Raw genomic sequence first — 23,900 nt, 5'->3', positions numbered from 1 at the left:
GTAAGCTTTATGCTGTAGCTTTCTGCAAAGGGATGAATTTCAACCAGTTTGACAAATATGTTTATTTTAGCTTTATTTTTCTTTGCCAGGAACATAGAAAAGAAATAATCCTACCAAACCTCTGATACGCAGAATGCGTTCAGCATCCAAAAAAAAAAAAAAAAAAGCGGGTGGTAACTGCTGTTCTCAGTAACTCTACTGACCCCCTTACCTCAAGAGTTTTGATTTATAAGATCTTTTATTTTCATTGATAATTTGGCATCCTAATTTCTACACATCCACTATTGTAAATTCTGTGTATGTTTAATTATGCTTTCCCCAATTCAGATTTTTTATTATGGAACAATCTTGTGCTACACTACTCCCAGTGGGTGACATTAAAGTAGTGGAGAGACAAGGTGGGTGAGGTAATATCTTTTACTGGACCAACTTCTGTTGGTGAGAGAGACAAGCTCTCGAACTTACAAAGAGTTATCTTCAGGTCTCTTCTTCTATAGTTTTAACATATAGTCCATATTACCTTTAAGAGGACTCTCCAAGACACTGCCTGTTTTTATAATATTGTTGTAGTCTGTTGTTTGAAACATTAATTCCTCCTCATAAATACATGAAAATTAAAAATTCTGTTGGCAATTGTTTACCATAATCTTGCTGAGTTGTGTAAGTTGATGCACTGGGGGAAAACTGCGGGCTATTAGTCACTGTGACACATTTTATTACTCTGAAATAACTTCTCATGAACTGCTTTGAAATCTTGTCTGAAGTCACTACAAAAATGAATCTTGCATTATCCTTATTTGCTAATTGTGAATCCCGCTAAACTCTGGCGCTTTCACGGCAGTTCTGTTTTTCCTCTTTCTAGGTGAATAAGAAAATGTAGAGGACAGAAGCAAGGAAGAGAAACCTCAAGTGGTGGAACGGAGGGTTCTCTCTGTTTGGGATTTCACCCTCCCTGTCACGCTGCCTCACAATGTCAAAGAAGAGTGCTAGCAGCCGAGCTAAGGGAGAAAAACCTGATGCCTTAGCTGCCTTACAAGCTGCCAATGAAGAGCTCAGGACAAAACTCACAGACATTCAAATAGAGCTCCAACAAGAAAAGAGTAAGGTGTGCATCTTTTTTTCCATTAATTAAAAAAAGAATATCTGTTGTTATTTTCTAAACGCCCCTCCTTCCCAGCCCTACACAATGAAGGACGAGGTACAGTGCTATTTGATAGCCACTGTATAGCATTTTTTCATCCAAAGGGTCAGAACTAGCCGGGTACTGCTGCATTTTGTTGGTGTGCGTTGTGTGTGCTCTTTGGGGAAAGTTCATCATTGAGTAAATTAGATTCAAGATTTGCAATAAATCTCCATAAAATAATATTGAGCATTTTTGTTAGAAGGTTGCTCATGAAATAGTCCAATAAATTTTACAAGGGGTTCCTTTAATTTTTACTTTTTGTATGAAACCTGCAAGTTATGTTTGCACTATATTTTTGCACAAATCCATGTCTTGATGAATTATTTAGTAGCCTCTCTAATTGGCCCCTCTGGTGGTTGAAGAAGCTGTGTTATCAGCAGGTACTATACATCAGAAAAAGAAGGGAGGATACCATCATTAATTTGTTAAAGGTACACATCAAACAAGCAGGCATGGTAATTTGTGCTCAGGACAATTTGTTCTTTAATTCCGAGCTATAGTAGCAAATTAGACTAAATGATAGTGTATTCAGAAACATAAAGCTTGGATTTGTTTTTAGAAGAGTTTACTGAAAACTATTAGTGGCCTTTTTAGGAGTGGTAAATGCATTTTGTGCCTTAAAAGGCAAAATTCTGAAAGAGATTCTGCAGGAAGCAAATTGTTAGAATATATGTAACTTACGAACTTTACTAACATTCTGTGCAAGGCAGACAGAGAAGATCGTGATTTTAAAAACTGCATCAGTTGTATTTCAAGGTGAGATATGAGCTAAAAGATTTTATTCTCTACACATGTTAGAATCCATCAGTTCCTCATATTCATCTAGTACTTTCAGGGTTACAGCCTTTTGGTGGAAAAGCAAAGGAGTATAAATATCAAATTCCTTAGCAACCAGTGTCTCAGATGCATACTGAATGCTCGATACAGAAGGAAATGAAGTTGAAAAACAGTAGAGCTAAATGCCAGAAAAAGCTACAGGAAAATATGCATCTATCCCAAACTAGACAGATGGCATGTTCGTAGCAATAGGCTCAATGCTGTCCAAATCTTTTGTCTCTCTCATGAATACTTTTCCACTAAATGTTTACATTTTTTTATCTTCCTTGCAGACAATTTGTATGATACCGGGATTATTCTCATCCTTTACTTTTTCACAATTATGCCAATTGTGTCTGGGTTTTCTGCTAACAACCCATCAAGCTGGATGCACATTACTATTCTAGATCAAGCTCCAAGATTTCCAATCCCCAGTCCAAAAACCAAGCTACAGTTTTGATTTGCACCTTTACAGGCCAACAAGCAGTGAAGTCTGGATTTGAACGTCAAGATCTAAGAGTGTTTTGGGGCCAGAATTTGGCCAATCTGTTAACTATGGTTTAATGAATTTGCTACAACTAAGTTCCCCCATCTCAATTAATTGTGTGTTAGTATTTACAAAGAATTTAATTTTTCAGAGCGCTAAGATACAATGTAAAGTACACCTACTTCAGCAGGAACAGATATGCACTATGCATTTTACCATAATTTGCATCATTACTTGGCAATGTCGAATACAAACTTCATTCTCGAGGTGGTTTCCAAGATTATACATTGATTTTTAAAAAAGACACCAGTTAATCATTGTGTTGTGGACAGGAAAGCTCAGATCATTCAGACTGAGTACTGATTTGTCTGCTTTCACTGTTTAATACATCTCTTTCAACTAGGAGATCGGGTGAGTTCATACTGCATTTTTGAACTGCAATACAGTTTGGCTCTGTTTAGGCTCTTCTGTGCTCACGGTATTCGAAAGCATTTTCCAATAACGAATTTTATATTACAGTGATGGACTGTGTAGGATAGCATGACAGTTATGTGTTCAACAGTTGTACACGTACACACACACACTCCTCTGTATTACTGCGAGAATAAATGCACTGTTAGACAGAAGATCTGGATTATCCCCTGTGATTTTTGAAATGTGCCATGACATCTTTGATTTCAGCTGGACATCCACAAAAGATGAGCAGAAAAGGCTTTAGTTTAACCACCAGTGAACTGGCTAATTCCTAAATGTTTAACACCTTGGACACTAGGTAATTTCTAAGGATTAAGAGGTGGTCACTGTGAGCTCTGAGGAGAAACAAAGTGTTTCTTGTGTTGAGGGGGAATCTTATCTTCATTAAGTCCTGACTAGTCCTGGCCCCATCTGCTAGAAACATCTTCTTTCAGTTCTGGCCTACTCTCCTGTGTGCCTCACTCCCCTTCCCCTACAGCCAGTTTGTGTCCTTTCAAGTCAAGAATAACCAGGAAGAGTTGGAATCATTTCAGAGTCAAATCAGGCATCTGGAGAGCACAAGTTCTTTTCATTTAGACACACCTCCATTTTCTAGTGTTATGACTTATTTTCATCTACTGCACTAGGTCTGTGTGTATAGTTTGTTCTATTCCTATTGCCCTCTGCTGCGTACATGGCCAACAGTCTTGTCGAGCGTGCTACACTTCTTTACTTTGTAGCATATGCCTCAAAGTGGATGGGACAACTGAGGCCAAAATTTTCTGAAACTCTTCAGAAATTATGTTTTCACTGGCACTTAAGTTTGAGACAACAGAATAGTAGTTTGAAGGTTGGGATGGGAACAGAGAAAGGAAAATGGTCTGAGAATGACAGGAGAGATGACTTGGAAGAGAGATGGAGAGGGAGAGAATATGCTGAGAGAGTGTTTGTAGGGGCCAGACCTCTGAGCTCTTGAGCTTTCTTCCTGTAACCCCATGGTGTAATGGAGCCAGAGTTTGTTGACTTTCAAGCATGGTACAAAGTCTATTTGTTTATCCAATAATTTTTCAGACAGAAAGGGTTGATTAGGAGATTTTCAGGTTTGGAGGGAAGATCTTACATTTTAGAATAAGAACAATGTTGTTGGCAATGGGTAAACTATATAGATATACTGTGTAAGTATAATGTAAATCATTGACACTCAGAGCATTGGATAAGTATATTTTTATGAAATAATCTGGTGGAAGTGTGTCCTTGGACAAGTCACTTAACCTCTATGTTCTTCAGTGTACCTGTCTATTCAATGTAGATGATAATACTTACCTACATACTTACATTGTATTAATTAATGTTTATAAGGCACTTAGAGATCTGTGGATGAAAGGTTCCTAGAATTGCAAAGGATGATTATTGGTTTGATTGATTGTGCTAAAATCGAGACAAAATCAGGATGTTGTCTTTCAGGCTTTTATATTCATTACTGATCATTTACAAAGGACTGTTAATTTTGTTTCTGTTTTTCCAAGCCTAATTATGTTTCATGTTGTGTTGACCTTTAGAGATGTTTGGTCTTTTCCTTTGGCTTATTGGTGTCCTTTCTCTTATTTTCATAAATTACCTTCTCCACTGAGGAATTATCCTATTTACAATACCACATGGCTATTTCTCGAGAGAGATTTTTACATCTGTCTTATGTAAATCTCTTATCTTCAGAGTTTCCCCCTTTATGAACTAGTTTTAGGGTCAACACAATTACAACAACGCTGTGACATATAGCAATGTTTTCTCTACTGCTTTGGGGAGATTCTAGATCTCAAGAATCTAGTCTAGTTTACTTTGGAGGAGGGCAGATTCAGAGTGCAGACAAAGGCTGATATATATGCTTTGGGTAATTTGGGCATATATCACATGTTGGATGCTCTTGTTTTATAGCCTTCAGGCTATTGGTGGGAACTTTGTAATAGAAACAGTGTAGTTTTGGAGTTTGAGTTTAAACATTCAGTACAATTATATTTATGGGCGCTGTTGAAGGAAATTTGTTTTCTTTCAAAAATGAAAGGTGCGAGTTTCCCTATCACCAAAAAGCTCCTTGAGTCTGATCCAGCTCCCGTTGAAACAAAGAGAAGTCTGTTGATTTCAATGAGAGTTGGATCAGGCCCTTGTTGAGAAATGGTAAAGATTGTTCTGAACGATTCAATGACTTACCAGTATCACAAGGACACTTGCAGAAGCATGTCAGTCAGATTTAAACACATACATAAGTGTTATTCTAGATAGGATAGGAATGCTTTTTTGAACCAGAGCCGTGGAGAGGTGGTTGGGGTAATTGAACTCCCCTAATTTCTTGTCTATTTTAGTCTCCTGTTTCTTCATTCAGGCTCTTTTGTTAAAAAATAAAAAGCTCTTCCATCACTGTGCTGACGCCTCTGGCATTCTACAGTTATTGTAGAGATGTGTGCCTCAGCTATCACGGAGCCCTTAGAGGTACTGCAGTTGTCACAAATTACTGTAGCTGTATAGCTGTGTAAAATTAATTTCAAAATGAACGTCAAAACCAATTTGAATCAAATTTGATTTTTTTTTAGAAGTGTGTCCAGGTTAACTGTGTGTGGGGAAACTGCAGTCCAGGGTAACTTTTCATGCTCTGTTATAACTCTGAAAATCATGATTTACAGCAGTGGTTCTCAAACTTTTTGGGCTCAGGACCTATTTGTAAATGTTTATGGTCTACCATGATCCAGTAAATAGTCTGGGGGTGGAGGCCCTGGGGTGGTGTCAGTCAGACACTCCCCTGCCCTCTGTGAGGTTGTGTTCTGCCTGGCACTCACCCCACAATGGCAGTTCCTGCAGCTCCTGTGCTGTGGGGTTGGCTGGCCTTGGCTCTCCGCTCTGGGGTTGCAACCTCTGGGGCTGCAGCACCTCTCAGGTTGGCCCTGGCCCTCCTGACTGGACCAAATTTGTGTGAGTGGAGTTGTAACCTGGCTCTTGGGATTGCAGTGCCACTCACTCTTATTTGGCCTACCCAGAGTCCCATCATCATGATGACTGGGCTAAACCTGAGTGGTGCTGGGACCGCATAGACTGCAATGCCTGGAGCAGGGAGGTGAGCCCCGGCAGCCCTGTCGGACTGGAGTGCTCCCCACCACTGGCATGTCCCCGCACAGCTGGGCATGGTGTTGCAGGTTTTTTCTCCATCTGGCATCCTGCGGCAGTCTCTTTTCCTGTAAGAGAGACAGTGCGGGTGACGTAATATCTTTTACTGGACCAACTTATGTTGGTGAGAGAGACAAGCTTTTGAGCCACACACAACTCTTCTTCAGGTCTGGGAAAAGTACTCCAACCTGGAGAAGAGCTCTGGGTAGCTTGAAAGCTTGTCTCTCTCAACAACAGAAGTTGGTCCAATAAAAGATATTACCTCACCCTCCTTCCTCTCTAATATTCTGGGTCCAACATGGCTACAACTACACTCTTTCCTGTAACTGAGCCCTCTAGCCTGGATGTGACATTGCACCCCTAATGCTTTATGGAGGTAAATATGACATAACTGGAATATGTTTTATGCTACATATGCCATGTAACATATCTCTGCAAAGGTTATGATATACTGAATATATTCATCCTATTTGTATGCATGTATCATTTTTGTATTTGAAGTTACAAATATTGGCTGTATACTTGTTTACTACCTGGGGGTGGGGGCAAACAGCTGTGCATATCTTTCTATCAGTGTTATAGAGGGCGAACAATTTATGAGTTTACCCTGTATAAGTTTTATGCAGGGTAAAACGGATTTATTTGGGGTTTGGACCTCATTGGGAGTTGGGCATCTGAGTGTTGGAGACAGCAACACTTCTTAAGCTGTTTTCAATTAAGCCTGTAGTTTGGGGGGACGTTGTTCAGACCTGGGCCTGGGTTTGCAGTAGGCTAGCATGTCTGGCTCAAACCAGGCAGGGCACTGAAGTCCCAAGTTGGCAGAAGTAATCTGAACACATCAGTTGGCAGTTCCCAAGGGGTTTTCTGTGATCCAACCCGTCACACCGGTCATATTTAAATCCATCCCATTGTCCTTACAAAAATGTCTTTGGCGCTACCTCTAAGCCCTGTGCTCTTCATCCCCTTCTCTCATGGTTCTCTGTCATCCATGTTCTCTTCTCCTGACTCATGGCACTTTACCAGTGGCTGAGAGAAGAATCCTGGTCCTGCCAATATACTGAGTTCAAGCCCAGGGACGCTATAACCAGCAGTCAGGGTCTGATCTGCATAACTCCTTGCTGCTATCTCCCTGGACTGTTTTCAATCTAGTCTTTCTCAGGCCTTCTCCCCTGCAATGTTTCTAGCTTCACCCTTCTTTTAGGGGTGGGACTCACAGGACCATCCTGTGGAATCACCTAGCAAACTCCAAAACATAAACATAAACTCACTTCCTTGGGCTTGTCTTTACATCCATCTCTGCTTTCCCCTGCTCTGTTCCCCAGCTGAATGCATCCCAGATATGACGTGACCTGATGGTAGCGTAGTCTATGTAGGGTCATTAGAGATGCATTATGGTTTCTCATTGACTTTAAGGAAGATTTCTTCTCAATATGTAATAAATCAATAAAGAACAATGAACCAGGATTTTTTAGTTACTACTTATGCTAATCTTTAGAAAGCTTTTAAGATGTGGAAAAAGAGGGAACCCCATCCACAGTTGAGTTTTGAAAAATGTAGTAATAATCTAAAATTAATAATGAAATAATATCAAAACCCCAGCAAAAGAAAAGAAATTCATAGTTACCTTTCTAATCTTCAGTGGAATGTGCATACACACCAGAAAACTGAGGGGTAGCTGTGGGAACAACTGGCAGCAGTTGGTTACCCTAATTCTGCATGTTCTGGAAATTGACATAGGTCTTCCATGCCTGACAAAACAGACAGCTGATAGAAGTATGTTGGGTATGGTCACGAGCATGGTCTAATGTATATGTGCGCACGTGCAACTGTTTAAGACTAAGGCAGGAGCCTATTAACACTGCTTCACTGCCTCTATGTCATTCCAGTTCACTGAAAGTGGTGTAGGCCATCTTCCTCACATTAGCCAGAACTTCATAATATCTAGTTGCTGTCCTGGAAGAGAAAGAGACTTCTGTTAGGTGGCACTGGAGTGGTATTAGGATATCATTGGTCTTGAGGGCATAGATTTACTTTTGGACACACTTCAGGTGAAATCACTGCTCTAAGCACAAGTAAATGAGCTAAGTGCAGGGAACTCCATGGAAGTTTAGGGAAATAGTATTCACCCTTCTCCACCTGGGAGCAGGCTACATGCCATCGTGTGCACTAGAATAGTGGCCACTGCCTCCCCACCCTTGTTACAGCATTTTGTTGGGCTGCTGGATTTGAAGAATCTGTGGATTGACTTCCCCCTCCATGGCTCACAGGGCATCTGGAGGCCTCTCTGCTCTATATATCCATGGGGCTTAAGTAGAATGGAGGGCATTGCACAGACCCTGCACACTAGTCATTACATTCTGTGAATATAATGTAAACACTGAACCAGTGCAGTAAGGATAATATGGTGAAGCTGCAGCATTAACGCATCTTTTGCCTAGATCAACAAAGAAAACTCTTGTTTACAGAACTCCTTATTAAGAGTTGCCAAAGTGATTTGATTGCCCCGGAGAGGAGAGTTGCTTATTCTCCTTAAATATGGCTAACTGGTTTTGCTCAAGAACTGCCTTGAAGTTACTAAAATAGGCTTCATTTCAATCTGTATTTGTGGAATAAACTTCAGTAATAAGAAGTAGTTTTTAATTGAGAGAGAATTTTCAAGTATTTTATTTTTGCTACATAAACATCCCTCATTTTGATGTGTTTCTTAATGCTACTTATGTGTGCTGTAGTGATAGTCCATTGGCATTTAAAAACCTCTTGCAATCTCAAAATCTAAAGCACAGTGAGCTAAAGGTTTTTTTCTCTAAATAGAAAAAAGAACAACTTTTGAAGTGAGATGTGAAACCTGAGCTATTTTAAAAGGTTCCTCATATCCATGGGGCTTAAGCAGAGTAGAGTTAAGTTCCTCAGCTGGTGTAATCAGAGTAGCTCCTTTGCAGTCAATGGAGCTCTGCTGATTTACACCAGCTCAGGATCTAGCCTAACCAGATAATGCTTGGAGAAGGTATGCGATTGCATCTCTGGAACAATGAACTCACAGAGCTCTTTAAATAGTTAGGAAATTGACAACTGTGTGCTAAACTATTATACTAGACTATATATCCTCCCTGTCGTTTTTAAGTGTAAGTTTATTTTCTAAATCGTAACTGATCTGACAGCCCATCAGTACAAAGCATATTTATGTTTATCCTCTTCCTCTTTGCAGCCTTTACAAGCCCTCATAGCAACCTGTCTCCAGTCCTCCCTAATGAATATCCATTGTGTCATTGCAGGTGGTATTTACTGGACATTTCCTCTTCCTTCCATAACACCAGCCATGACAATATAAACAATGCATCTTTTCTTAATGGCTGGAATATACATGTATTCAAGGCAACAAAGCCAGTAATCACTAATTAAAAAATAAGAAAGATTTTTGACAGATGTAAGTGGTATAAATAAAAGATGTCTGCTATAGATGAGCAATTATATTCCAGAGTTTTGAATAGACAGCATATTTGTGATTCATTGCCATTTAAAATGTATGTAGCCTATGTTTAATGCTTGCTCCAATATTCTCTTGCAAATTAGGTGTTCAACCAGTTCAACATTATTGCAGCATTGAATCATTTATGTAACACAGCAGCATTCCTGGAATGACATTATTAAAAACAAGCTATTTTTGTGTTATGTTGGGAAGTGTCTAAACTCTAGGTCAGAGGTAGGCAAACTACAGCCCGCAGGCCACATCCAACCCACGGGACCGTCTTGCCCGGCCCCTGAGCTCCCAGCCAGGGAGGCTCACTCCCGCCCCCCCTCCTGCTGTTGCCCCTCCCCTGCATCTACACCGCTGCGTGGGCTGCAGCCGCCCATCTCCCAGGCTTTCAAATAAGCCTGTCCTGCCGCTCTGAGCAGCATGGTAAGGGGGCAGGGGGAGAGGGGGGTTGGGTAAGAGGCAGGAGGTCCTGGGGGCAGTCAGGGGACAGGGGGCAGTTGGATGGGGCGGAGGTTTGGGGGAGCGGGTGGTCAGGAGACAGGGAGTGGGGGGGGAGGTTGATAGGGGGTGGGGTCCCAGGGGGGGACTGGGAGCAGGGAGGGTTGGATAGGGGGTGGGGTCCTGGGGGGGGCAGTTAGGGACTGGAGTCCCGGGAGGGGGTGGTCAGGGGACAAGGAATGGGGGAGGGGTTGGATGGGTCAGGGGTCCCGGGGGGCAGTCAGGGGCCGGGGGTGGGATAGGGGTTAGGGCAGTCATGCGACAGGGAGCAGGGGGGGTTGGATAGGAGGTGGGATCCCGGGGGGCGGTTAGGGGTGGGGGGTCCTGGGAGCATGCAGTCAGGGGACAAGGAGCAGGGGGGGTTGGATAGGTTGGGAGTTCTGAGGGGCGCAGTCAGGGGGCAGGAAATGGGAGGGGGTGGATAAGGGGTGGGGGCCAGGCTGTTTGCGGAGGCACAGCCTTCCCTACCTGGTCCTCCATACCGTTTCGCAACCCCGATGTGGCCCTCGGGCCAAAAAGTTTGCCCACCCCTGCTCTAGGTACGATAGAATAGTGCTTCTACCTTCAATAATTTCAGACTGGATGAATCCCCAAAACAGACTGCCAAATAATCAGTAAAATGGCCTACATTGATTTTAATTTAACTGTTATTTTATCATTGTAATTTAAACTATTTTTTAGCCTAGGGAATCTTTATTTTCTTGCAGCAAGTTTGTTAGTGTATGTGAAATGATGCCCTCAATGACCTGGTTCTTTGTTAGGAGTGTTGTGGTGTATTTCATAGCATCATAGAAGATTAGAGTTGGAAGAGACCTCAGAAAGTCATCTAGTCCAACCCCCTGCTCAAAGCAGGACCAACCCTCGCTAAATCAAAACTATTTAAAAGTGTGTTAAAATTATAGGCTGTCATTTTAAATTTCAGATGATTTTTTTTTTTTCTAATCCTGTTTGCAGGCTAGGGGGCTCTGTCGGGAAGCGTGCAATCTGGACCTAGCAACAGTCAGTTAAGTTTGCAGGCAGTCAGCCAGCCTAGAATAAGGTGGAATGAGTTGTTGCTCACTGTTTTAGGGAGCAGCCTATTTTGTCTCCCTCTGTTTTGGGTAGGGTTGCCAGGCATCTGGTTTTTTGACTGGAACACCCAGTCGAAAAGGGATCCTGGCGGCTCCCGTCAGCATTGCTGACTGGGCTGTTAAAAATCCGGTTGGCGGTGCAGCGGGGCTAAGGCAGGCTATTTTATAACATGTATTAATATACTTCTATTTAACGTGTGTTAATTAACATGATTATTATACATGCTAATGTAGACACTTTAGAAACATTTGTTCCTAGAACTTACATTTTTCCTAGTTATGGTTTATCCCTGTAATACTCATCCTTTCTACTAGAAGGGGGCACAGTCAGGATACCTCTATGCTACACCAACCTTACGCTTTGTTTTTTGGCGCCTAGTGGTCATTACCCACCATCAGAATTCATAGTAGTCCTCAGACATTTCTAACACAACATCCCACAGTATTCTTGTCAGCAAGTTAAGGAAGTATGGGCTGGATGAATGCACTATAAGGTGGGTAGAAAGCTGGCTAGATTGTCGGGCTCAATGGGTAGTGATCAATGGCTCCATGTCTAGTTGGCAGCCGGTGTCAAGTGGAGTGCCCCAGGGGTTGGTCCTGGGGCCGGTTTTGTTCAATATCTTCATAAATGATCTGGAGGATGGTGTAGATTGCACTCTCAGCAAATTTGCGGATGATACTAAACTGGGAGGAGTGGTAGATACGCTGGAGGGGAGGGATAGGATACAGAAGGACCTAGACAAATTGGAGGATTGGGCCAAAAGAAATCTGATGAGGTTCAATAAGGATAAGTGCAGGGTCCTGCACTTAGGACGGAAGAATCCAATGCACCGCTACAGACTAGGAGCCGAATGGCTAGGCAGCAGTTCTGCGGAAAAGGACCTAGGGGTGACAGTGGATGAGAAGCTGGATATGAGTCAGCAGTGTGCCCTTGTTGCCAAGAAGGCCAATGGCATTTTGGGATGTATAAGTAGGGGCATAGCGAGCAGATCGAGGGACGTGATCGTTCCCCTCTATTCGACATTGGTGAGGCCTCATCTGGAGTACTGTGTCCAGTTTTGGACTACAAGAAGGATGTGGATAAATTGGAGAGAGTCCAGCGAAGGGCAACAAAAATGATTAGGGGTCTAGAACACATGACTTATGAGGAGAGGCTGAGGGAGCTGGGATTGTTTAGTCTGCAGAAGAGAAGAATGAGGGGGGATTTGATAGCTGCTTTCAACTACCTGAAAGGGGGTTCCAGAGAGGATGGCTCTAGACTGTTCTCAATGGTAGCAGATGACAGAACGAGGAGTAATGGTCTCAAGTTGCAGTGGGGGAGGTTTAGATTGGATATTAGGAAAAACTTTTTCACTATGAGGGTGGTGAAACACTGGAATGCATTACCTAGGGAGGTGGTAGAATCTCCTTCCTTAGAGGTTTTTAAGGTCAGGCTTGACAAAGCCCTGGCTGGGATGATTTAACTGGGAATTGGTCCTGCTTCGAGCAGGGGGTTGGACTAGATGACTTTCTGGGGTCCCTTCCAACCCTGATATTCTATGATTCTGTGATTCTATGATTCTAGTGGAAGAAATGCAGAAAGCAACACTAGGATCAGTATAGTGGTTTATGCCACCTTGACACCCCACCCTGAGCAGTATGTGTTTCTGGAACTCTAGAGAATCTGGCCTATTATTTAATGGAGGGCTTGTCTACATGGCTCTGTAATGTAGACTGGGGGCGGGAGGGAAGGGAGACAGTTGCAGCGTGCACTATAGTGTTGTGCTGTAACTCTCCTATTTAGATTCTGCTAGTGCAGGCTAAAAGGTACCTAGTTAGTTTTAACATCGTCCCATTGATGTTAACGGTAACTAGATACATTTTAGTTTGCATTTGAAATAATAGAAAAAAGAGTCTACACAGGGCAGTTGCAGTGCAATGCTTTAGTCCATGCTGCTGCTCATACCCCCATCGTCTGCAGTGCCATGTAGGCAACATTAGATATTAATAAACTGTATCTAAGATACATCCTGCTACATTAGATGTGTGGCTATCCCCTGGATTTATGGGCATTTTGCTTTTAATTACCCAAGAAATGTGTGCAAGTATCCAGTATTGTAGCTACACTCTTTAGTAAGCAGACTGCTTGTAATATAAATGAACACATCAACAATGCTACACAGTGCCTTGAGAGGATTGACACTTTTCTTTCTCCTTGAGTTCCTCTGACAGAAGACACAATTGATTATAAGCTGGATTAATGACAAACTACTACTAACTTGCACTGTTTTCAGGTTGCAGTAAACCAAAATCCCCGATTTTAAATGGCACAATTAGTACCTATGCAGTAGTTGAGAAAATCTCTTTACTTTTTAGCAAAAAGAAAAGGAGTACTTGTGGCACCTTAGCGACTAACCAATTTATTTGAGCATAAGCTTTCGTGAGCTACAGCTCACTTCACGAAAGCTTATGCTCAAATAAATTTGTTAGTCTCTAAGGTGCCACAAGTACTCCTTTTCTTTTTGTGAATACAGACTAACACGGCTGTTACTCTGAAACCTTTACTTTTTAGATAATTAATTGTAATTTATAGCTGAGTAAACACAACCACCATAAATTGGGCTCCCTTATTATTTACAATGAATTGTACCTTGTTCATATATATTTAACTAAAAATATTTTATAATTAGTTTGGTATGAGGAGTGGGCAGGGGGGAAGGGGCATAGTGAAGTAAAAAGCTGATTATTCTAGGTACCTTAATTTATTCCAGCAATTTTCTTAAGTGCTGCTGGTGGACCAAATACTATGATTCATTCTGTAGTTAACAAATATGTCAAAGTAAGATTAAAAGGCTGACAAAAAATAAAAATAGTATATGATAGGAAATTCAGATATATAGCTTGTCCTCTGCTGAGGTCCCTTTGTGCTGCTAGAATAGAGCTAAACCAGCCCTATGGAACTGATGAGAATCCCCTTAGCATAGTTGTCTTAACACTGCATTTGCTCAGTAGTTAGTATTCAACAGTTTTTAATCCAAACTTTTTAATCCAACAAGCTTCGTTGCTTGCTAACTCCGATAGTGTTTTCTAATGCTGTAGAGTATTAGCAGTTTCCCTTTCTAGGTCCAAGCATGGATTTAAGTGCTTTGTTGCATGAGGTCCCTAGATTGTAAACATAGTGCTTCTTCAGTGATCCAGACTCAATATGCTTGACCTTGTTCAGTTACTGTTTCACCGAAGCTAATGACAGTTCTGAGGAAAGGAGGTATGTAGGTGTAGGGAAAACCAATTAAAGCTGGTGCATGCAGAGCCTGATTCAAAGCCCACTGAAGTCAACAAGAGTCTTCCCATTAGCCTTAGTGGGTTTTGGATCCAGCCCATACAAAGCAGCAGTGTAAAATGCCTTTACAGCCAAATCCTGGTAGCTTCCAGTGGAAATACTTATGTGAGAGAGGCCCGTGGGATTTGGTCTTTGATCTTAGATACAGCAAAGGGTTTGCCTAAAGCACTGGTAATTCTCAAAATGGAAGCATTTATCTACTGAAAAAATATAGATATCTGACCCAGATGACTTTTTAATACTTTCTTCACAGAGTCAAAAATACTTTTCAAATGTGTTTCTTTATCATTTGATAACATATAATCTTTAAATAGTCTCTGTGCTGAATCTAAGCTTTTTAATTGCCTTACTTTAGACTTTAGTGTTTCTTTGACAAGCATCTTCATTTATTTTTTAATCACCACCCACTTTAATTCTGAAACTAACTTTTGTGTGTTACCTAGGCCTAAGGGTTTGTCTGTATAGAGATGTTGCATTGTTTTAACTAAAGGTGTGATATTAAACCTATTTAGTTAAATCCAAGAAATTTCTGTGTGTAGGCCAGGCCTAAACTGAGAATAGCCTCTTCTGTTTTTTGCTCTACAACTAGATGTGCCAAGAAGCGCTCATTTAAGGTATGAAATTGCTTCTCTACAATTTGTTGTCTTTTGTTAATTTATATGCAGGTAGCTTGCTCTGTATGTTTGAGAACAAGCTAACTGAACATTCTTGGAGGATAATTTGACCAAAGTAAGACACTAAGGTTAGGGAAACAAATGTTGAATCCATTTTATTTGCAGATTAGTACTGAGGCAGTATTTAAAAGCAGTAATTGTAATTTCAGAGTGTTGTTTATGGGGATCTGTTAAGGGTAGCCTGCTGTCAATTCAAATTACTATGAACTGATTTCACAAGCTTTTTATTACAGCCTGCACTATGCCTAGCAGTGGGAGCACTACAGAAAAAATACAAGCCACAAACAGTTTTATTTTTACTATTTTCTAAATGGATTGTTAACATTTTAAAAACCCTAGCTTTTAGTTAATTAATATTTTACCCACAGTGTGCTGTTTGGTCACCAGCCTTATATTTTTTTGTCCAGATAATGAGACATAATGTACGTGCTCATATAATAATAATTTATTAATACAAATAATTGATAATACTTCATTTTTAATGCCTTGTCATTAAACTTTTGCATTCAGTGGAGTGTGAATCATGTAACAGTTTAATGGATCATAACAAATTCATGTTATTTACATATAGTCTACTTCTCTAAAATTGTATTGTAATGTAGCATTTATTAATGTATGGAAATCAAGGGCAGTAGTTGACAATTAATGGATAATTATTACCAGTACAGTTCTAATTCTGTTGGCACTTCCTTGTATTAACTTAATCATTAGTATTAATCATTAAATTACCCCCAAAGGCAGGTTAATAGAGTAATCTCTTATTTTTATTATTGTGATTGTTTTAGTCATTTTCTTCTGGGGTTCTTTCCTCTATTTCTACCGATGGAAAAAAAAATGATGCAGAGACTTGAATTAATAATTGCTGTAAAAATATTCTGATCCCTGTTCCTCAAAGCTATAATAATTAATAAATAATATGTACTATTTCTTTATATTTGCAAGGAGAGACCCAACACTTTGCTTGTGTGTTTGTCTATCACTGTTTGTCTTGCCCATTCAGGGCCTGATTCAAACCCCATGTAAGGTAATGGGAGTCTTTCAATAGATTTCAATGGTGTTTCGTATTGAGACTGTAAGGTTTTCAGTGCAGAAACCATCTAATATTCTGTGTTTGCACACTGGGCTACAATCCGTTGAGATCTCTTAAACTAAGCCTGATTACTACTGTGATAGGAATCCTTCAGGGACCTCCTTTCTTCCTTAGCAACTCTTTGCAAGAGAAGACTCTCATTTGTTTGCTAGGGAACTGCTAGCACTAAAGATTCTGGGATGCTCCCTGGCCCCTTAGTTACTAAGGTGATAACAGCAAGTCTGTTTCCTGATCTTATGTAATTTTAGACAGAGCTTAAAAAGTCCTATATGAAAATTATTTTCAAAGTCTAAGCTGGGAAATTTTACAATGATGATGATAAACTCTGGAGTGATGCCTCACTCTTGTGGGTATTATCTGTTAAAGGAGTATTAAGTGCTAAAGGAGTTGGCGGATGTGATTGCAGAGCCATTGGCCATTATCTTTGAAAACTCATGGCAATCGGGGGACGTCCCGGACGACTGGAAAAAGGCTAATGTAGTGCCCATCTTTAAAAAAGGGAAGAAGGAGGATCCTGGGAACTCCAGGCCAGTCAGCCTCACCTCAGTCCCTGGAAAAATCATGGAGCAGGTCCTCAAGGAATCAATTCTGAAGCACTTAGAGGAGAGGAAAGTGATCAGGAACAGTCAGCATGGATTCACCAAGGGCAAGTCATGCCTGACTAATCTAATTGCCTTCTATGACGAGATAACTGTCTCTGTGGATGAGGGGAAAGCAGTGGATGTGTTGTTCCTTGACTTTAGCAAAGATTTTGACACTGTCTCCCACAGTATTCTTGTCAGCAAGTTAAAGAAGGATGGGCTGGATGAATGGACTATAAGGTGGATAGAAAGTTGACTAAATTGTCGGGCTCAACGGGTAGTGATCAATGGCTCCATGTCTAGTTGGCAGCCGGTATCAAGTGGAGTGCCCCAAGGGTCGGTCCTGGGGCCGGTTTTGTTCAATATCTTCATAAATGATCTGGAGGATGGTGTGGATTGCACCCTCAGCAGGTTTGCAGATGACACTAAACTTGGAGGAGAGGTAGATACGCTGGAGGGTAGGGATAGGATACAGAGGGCCCTAGACAAATTAGAGGATTGGGCCAAAAGAAATCTGATGAGGTTCAACAAGGACAAGTGCAGAGTCCTGCACTTAGCACAGCAGAATCCCATGCACTGCTACAGACTAGGGACCAAATGGCTCACTAGCAGTTCTGCAGAAAAGGACCTAGGGGTTACAGTGGATGAGAAGCTGGATACGAGTCAACAGTGTGCCCTTGTTGCCAAGAAGGCCAATGGCATTTTGGGATGTATAAGTAGGGGCATTTCCAGCAGATCGAGGGACGTGATTGTTCCCCTCTATTCGACATTAGTGAGGCCTCATCTGGAGTATTGTGTCCAGTTTTGGGCACCGCACTACAAGAAGGATGTGGAAAAATTGGAAAGAGTCCAGCAAAGGGCAACAAAAATGATTAGTGGACTGGAATACATGACTTATGAGGAGAGGCTGAGGGAACTGGAATTGTTTAGTCTGCAGAAGAGAAGAATGAGGGGGGATTTGATAGCTGCTTCCAACTACCTGAAAGGGGGTTCCAAAGAGGATGGATCTAGACTGTTCTCAGTGGTAGCTGATGACAGAACGAGGAGTAATGGTCTCAAGTTGCAGTGGGGGAGGTTTAGGTTGGATATTAGGAAAAACTTTTTCACTAGGAGGGTGGTGAAACACTGAAGTGCGCTACCTAGGGAGGTGGTGGAATCTCCTTCCTTAGATATTTTTAAGGTCAGGCTTGACAAAGCCCTGGCTGGGATGATTTAGTTCGGGATTGGTCCTGCTTTGAGCAGGGGGTTGGACTAGATGACCTCCTGAGGTCCCTTCCAACCCTGATATTCTATGATTCTATGTTACATATTACTCACAACCATTATTTTTTACCCTGAAGCATGTCTGGTTACTGGTTTTAACAAAAATGACTACAAAACTGTAGTCCTCTTCCAATCACTCTCTTGTGACCTTCAGTAAAATAGGATTGAACTCAGCAGGTCTGCAAAGGTGCAAGGTAAACACTCATCAGTTTGGGCTGCTATCTGAATATTATCTTTTTGGGCTACGAAACTGGGCTAGAAATCTGGTTGGAATACGCTTTCTTGTGCAATCTCCAGCTCTTCCGCCTAGAAACCAGAAATGCAGTGATATGCTATCTTGAAAACAGCAGGGACAAAAGATAACAATCTTTTTTTTTTTTTTTTTGGTTAACCTCAAAATTGGTTGGGTCATGGTCTGGGTGGAAAGACTGTGCTTGAAATGGAGAAGTGGGGTTGCAGAAGTTTATGCCATGTCTGCATTTCTTACTGCTGATAGTTGGGAAAGTTGTTGATTCAGATCACTGTGCTTGCAGATATGTGGTATGCCATAACTCTTTGTTCAGTTTGATCACTGGCAAATCAGATTTGTTATTTCACGTAATGCAGTTTGTCCATTTCTACCTCATAACAGAGGTTAAGTCAGTATCCCTGCAAACTTTTTAATAACAGGGCATTAACATTTTAACAACAGGTAGGGAAAATTGCACTCTTAGAGTAAATATATAGTTTTCCCTTTTATCAGCAGTTTGGCACATACAATCTGCATCAGTTTACCATATTTTAATAGGCTGAGGGGAGTGGAATACAAAGAGAGACTATGTGTGAGCTTTTACAGTTTCTTTTCATACTTCTAAGGATGAAATATTGCTCTTTAAAATTCTGAATTAGCACGAAGACCTCAGCAAATCTTTAACATCATAATGTGCATCAGATATCATTTCTGTTCTGTAGCAGCAAGTTTGAGAAAAGGCACTCCTTTCTCAATACTGGTTGGAATGCATTTTCTAAGGAATTAAGATATGATTATGACATTTCCTCTTATTTGTTCTTTTTTATACCCACTGACATCACAGCTGAAAAACAAAAAAATCATTAGAATAGTTGTGGAGAAATTCACAGTGCAAGAAGTTCATGTTGTTTTTCTTGGGATCTTTCTCCTTGTAAAAGCATCACAATATAGAGGATGATAATAATACTTTGCTCTTCTACAAATCCTATTATTTAAAGTGTTTAACAAACGCTAACATGTCTGTGTCACAGTTCAGGGCAACTGCCCCTGTGTTTCCCCTAAGTGGTCCAGAAAGGGCACACTCTCCTAGGCTTTCAGCTCCCCAGCTGTTGCCTTTCTTGAGTAGAGACCTAGGCCTCACTCCTTTTTGACTGGGGTATTTCCAGGCTGTACAGTTCCTTGCCTTCAGTGTGTTGTTCCCAGCAGAGAGAGGCTGCCCAGCACACCTGCTTGCTTCCTCTTCAGAGACAGGGGGCTTGTCTACACTAGCGAGTTTACATCAGCATAGCTGTACCAATGCAGCTGCACTGCTGTAAGATCTCTCACGTAGCCACTCTATGCTGATGGGAGAAAGCTCGCTCAGTGACTTGTAAAACCACTTCCATGAGCAGCGGTAGCTATGTAGGCGGGAGAAGCTCTCCTGCCGACATAGTGCTGTCTACACTGGCGCTTCTGTTGGTGTAATTTATGTCACTCAGAGTTTTTTCACACCCCAGAGTGACATAAGTTATACCGACAAAAGTGGTAGTGTAGACAAGCCCTAACAGAGTGATTGTCAACAGGTATAAGTTATCCACACAGAATTTCTTATGCAAGGCTACTTCATCTTAAGGTAAAAGCACTAAAGACAAAACATATTTAAAACAATGAATAAGAGAACTAACATACATGCTACGAAACTTACCAGACAGCATCCCAACTCTAACGTGGGCTCTGGCAGGACCAGTCCTTCAGCACCCATCCATGGGCTTTTCTTTGTGGTCACAAGTTCATCACAGCTTTGGCTTAGAACAAGCACATTCATAACATGTTTAGTCCATCCTTTATACAGTTCAGGGGTCTTTGATCTGGAGTTTCTTGGAGCAGGTAATTAATAGACAACAGGTTTTTCTGCTCCAGGGCATAGGTTCAAAAGGGTGGATTCAAAGGGGTCATTTGCATTTCCCTCACTCCCAAGGTATTTCCTTTTCATGCATTGTCCCTAAAAAGTCCATTGAAGTTCCTAACATTTACATTAGTCAAGTCCCTAGAAAAGTTACATATAACCCTACAGTAACACACAAAGAATTACATTTTAAGTGCAATGGACCCCAGAGGCACCAAACCCAATTCAACATGGTTTAACTTTATAGAATTAAGTTTATTCTTAATTCAATAAGGTTTGTTCAGGATATATCAGGATACTGTCAGTCTGTCACAGTCAGCAACTAGTGAAAGGGAGCTAAATCTCAAATGGATACTGAGCTGTTCAGTAGTCCATTACAAGACTACACAACATGTTAGGACTGGAGGTGAAAAATACTGTATCCAAACCATGAAGGAAATTTAGATAGTATTTTAATTATATTAAGTTTGAATTTCACTGCAACACCAAGTTTAGCCTCTCCCGACCCACACACACTAATGATATTTGAAAATGTCCATGCAAATTGTTTTTGACAGAATATTGGATTTTTGATAAAATGCATTTCTTTTTTTTGCTAAAAGTATTTGCTTTCTGAGAAAATTTAGACTTTTTGATGAAAAAACAAACACCCAAAACCCAAAAATTTTTCAGTTTTTCGCTGCATATTTTTGGCCAAACCCACAAACTTTTCAGTTCAGGAATGTTGGCATGTTTTGACATTTCTGAATTAATGTTTTGCTTCAGGTCTATTCAACATTAAACCTATTCTCCTAAGCTTCTGGGAGAGTGTAATGGGATTTGTAGTTCACATGTCTCATGTGTGTGTTCTCCGCTATAGGCCTGGCTCCCCACTCATACTACATCTCACATGATGCACCACAGCCATAATACTCCCATGATGTACTGTGACAAGTCAGCTAGAGGCTGTGGTATATCATGGGGGATGTTGACCAGCCAAGAAGCACAGTCCATAGAGGAGAATAAGGAGCCAAAGATCCTGGAGAGCACTCCCCCCCCTCCCCTCCCGGTCACCCACTAGGACTGCTGTAAGGGGAATCCAAGCCTCTGGGCTAAGTCATCTCCTGAGGTGTGTTAAGCTTCTAGAACCTCAACAGGCTTCAGCCCTGCTTCTTTCCATTGGCCTCTCTGGCACATTTCCTAGACACTGAATCCCAGTTTGCTATTCCTTCTATGAAATGGGGCTCCTCAGCCCACCTGTCCTAGGCCCAGGACCAATACTGACCTCTGAGATACCTCAGTTACTTAAACACACCCCTTTCCCAGAAATTTACCACAAAAGTGTGAAACTTCTGGTTTAGTTTTAACTCTATCAAGGACACACAGCAGTTGTGAAATAGGTAACATACAGAGAAACGCTTTGCTTAGAGTCTAACCCCTTTATGCTCTTCGTTACTTTATTGTGTAAAGCACAGGAGAGTACAGATCATACAAAACAATAAACATCTGAAACCCAAATGTCTTTTACTTTCTATCTCTCCCTTTTCCTGGGAGCCCTTGGGTGAACTATCAGGGTCTGGGAAGACAGGCAGGCGGGCAAGATGTCCCCTCCTCATGCAGGCTTATGCATGCTAGCTGGTCTCTCTCCCTCCTGGAGCCCCTTCCCAGCTTCTGTGACTTTGCTTTCTCCTGACCCAGGCTTCCTCTTTGTTTGTCCCCCTGTCCCAGTGTGTTTCTTTATTTTAAACCTATCCTGGTTACCGGGCGTCTTTTGTTCTCCTCCTGGTAACTTTCCACTGCTTCTACCTTCCCCACTCCCTCAGGGGAATCAGCTAAACAATTTTTTCTACGGATGCAAGTCATCCATTGTCCAAGATGTGTGAACCTGAATATGTTCAATAAGTCTCAAGCACCTTCCATTGAATCTGTCTGGGGCATACACGCTATAGAACTTGTCAGCAGTAGTGGACCCACATACATATAGGCACTCATGACACAGCAGATTTTCATACTACAACTTCATAATCTCAATCAGAATGCATAAATTGTACAGACATAGCCCCGGTTTCATCACAAGGGGCACGAACTAAAACTCCCATGAGGCACCTCTGCAGTGCAGGTGAACACAGTTTAATGTCAAACTGACCCAAATTGAAATGTTTTGATTCAGTTTCACATACTGAAATATTTTGACTTGGGTCAACCTGACCTGAAATAACGTGTTTCCTGATGGAAACTTTCAGTTCCATCCCAACTCTTCAGTTTTCAGGTTTTCGACAAAAAGTAAAAGAAAAAAGAAAAAAAAGTGTTTTCCAACCAGCTTAAGTCACACCTGTCAAGAATTTTAAATGAGCAAAAGTAGTCAGCAACCTGGAGTTTTCGTATCATTGAAAAATAGTGGATGCCCTTTCAAAGATTTGTGGTTAATTTTAACTGTACAGCTTCCATTGACTTTCACCAAGGGTAAGATTATGGAGGTTGAGTTCATGAATCAGAACCATTCCAAATATTGACCCAAAACTTGAACAAGAAACCAAATTTAACTTAATTTTTAAAGAAATTGGCTATTTTTTAGGTATATATTTGATTTTCTGTTCTTGGTTTCAGCTGGGACCAGTAGTGAAAATGCCAAGATCATACAAGAAAGGCTGTTTGCATGTTTCCAGCCCAATTTTGGAGACTAAAGATGTTTGGATAATTTAAATAAGATTCAGATTTTTAGATTCCTGATCCAAATTGAACCTCTAAACCATGAGGTTCACCCATCAGTAGCCTGTGTGCATGCGGGCATGTGCACACGCTCAGACAAACAACTCAATAGCACATTAGCAGAAACGTAAGAGAAGGGGGGAAGAATGAAAGGAATGAGGTTTTAAGCCAGTGCTTACTTTCAGTGTAACGCCCAACCCCATTAGAAAGTACTGGTCATGTTTTTAGGGGTCATATTCCTTATCACAACTGATTGTGATGATGGTGTTAGCTGAATATATAGGAATTACAAAGCAGACAGTTATCTGGGCTTCTTGATCAGCTGCATGAGATAATGGGTCTATGCAGTACTGACTTGAAGAGTTCACAAAGAAGTGTTTATGTTGCAAAATTGAATTGACTATTATTAGCTGAGAGTCCCACTGACTAAGTCATCTATCTGAATTTCAAAACTTGGTTTGGTTGCAATAAGCTCTTAAAACTCCTTAAAAGGGTCAGCTATATTTTTAACCAAAGTTTATGACATTGAAATAAAACATTTTCTTAAAATTTTGAAAAAGCCTTTTCCTCCCCAGGAAAATATTGTAGTGTAGATTTTGTTTAGCTTTATGAACAATCAGCTTATGTCTAACGATTCTAAATATATAGTATTCCCTCATTTTAAGGCTATTTCTTGCATAAAGGTGTTTGGTGCAGTGAAGTCTATAGTAAACCAGTGGATATTTCTTCTGGACAGCAAAGGAGTTAAGTGCCTGAGTTCAGTGATCTGATTTTCATCTGGAATCACTGGAGAAAGGAACATTCACCACATAATAGAGCGATGGATCATAAAATATGAACCAAATACCAAATAAAGTCTAATTCTGTGTATGATAGATCACACTGCAGTAGGTTTGTGTTTTGAGCTAATAAACAATTATAGAACTCTGTTACAAAATTATGAAATGACAACTCCCATTATATGTTGCCCCACAATACAGAGATTCCCACTAAATGAATTATTTTGTTTGCAAAAACCTGTATCTTTTTTTATTCT

The 23,900-nt window shown here is 40.9% G+C and overlaps 1 protein-coding gene across 15 annotated transcripts in view; it reads left to right on the top strand.

The window, feature by feature from the left end:
- The first annotated feature begins 970 nt into the window (after positions 1-970).
- JAKMIP3 (Janus kinase and microtubule interacting protein 3) overlaps positions 971-23,900 on the top strand; it is an 82,614-nt gene continuing 59,684 nt past the window's right edge. For all 15 annotated transcript variants that reach the window (XM_077821459.1, XM_077821463.1, XM_077821460.1 and 12 more), the window contains exon 1: positions 971-1,105. In XM_077821459.1, coding sequence (XP_077677585.1) covers positions 971-1,105 — 135 coding nt within the window. The remainder of the gene's footprint in view (positions 1,106-23,900) is intronic.

Source organism: Eretmochelys imbricata, chromosome 7 (assembly GCF_965152235.1).
Source record: "Eretmochelys imbricata isolate rEreImb1 chromosome 7, rEreImb1.hap1, whole genome shotgun sequence".
In the NCBI taxonomy this organism is placed as follows: Eukaryota; Metazoa; Chordata; order Testudines; family Cheloniidae; genus Eretmochelys; species Eretmochelys imbricata.
Note: the sequence above shows the minus strand (reverse complement) of the source record. Positions and strands in the feature narration are given on the sequence as shown.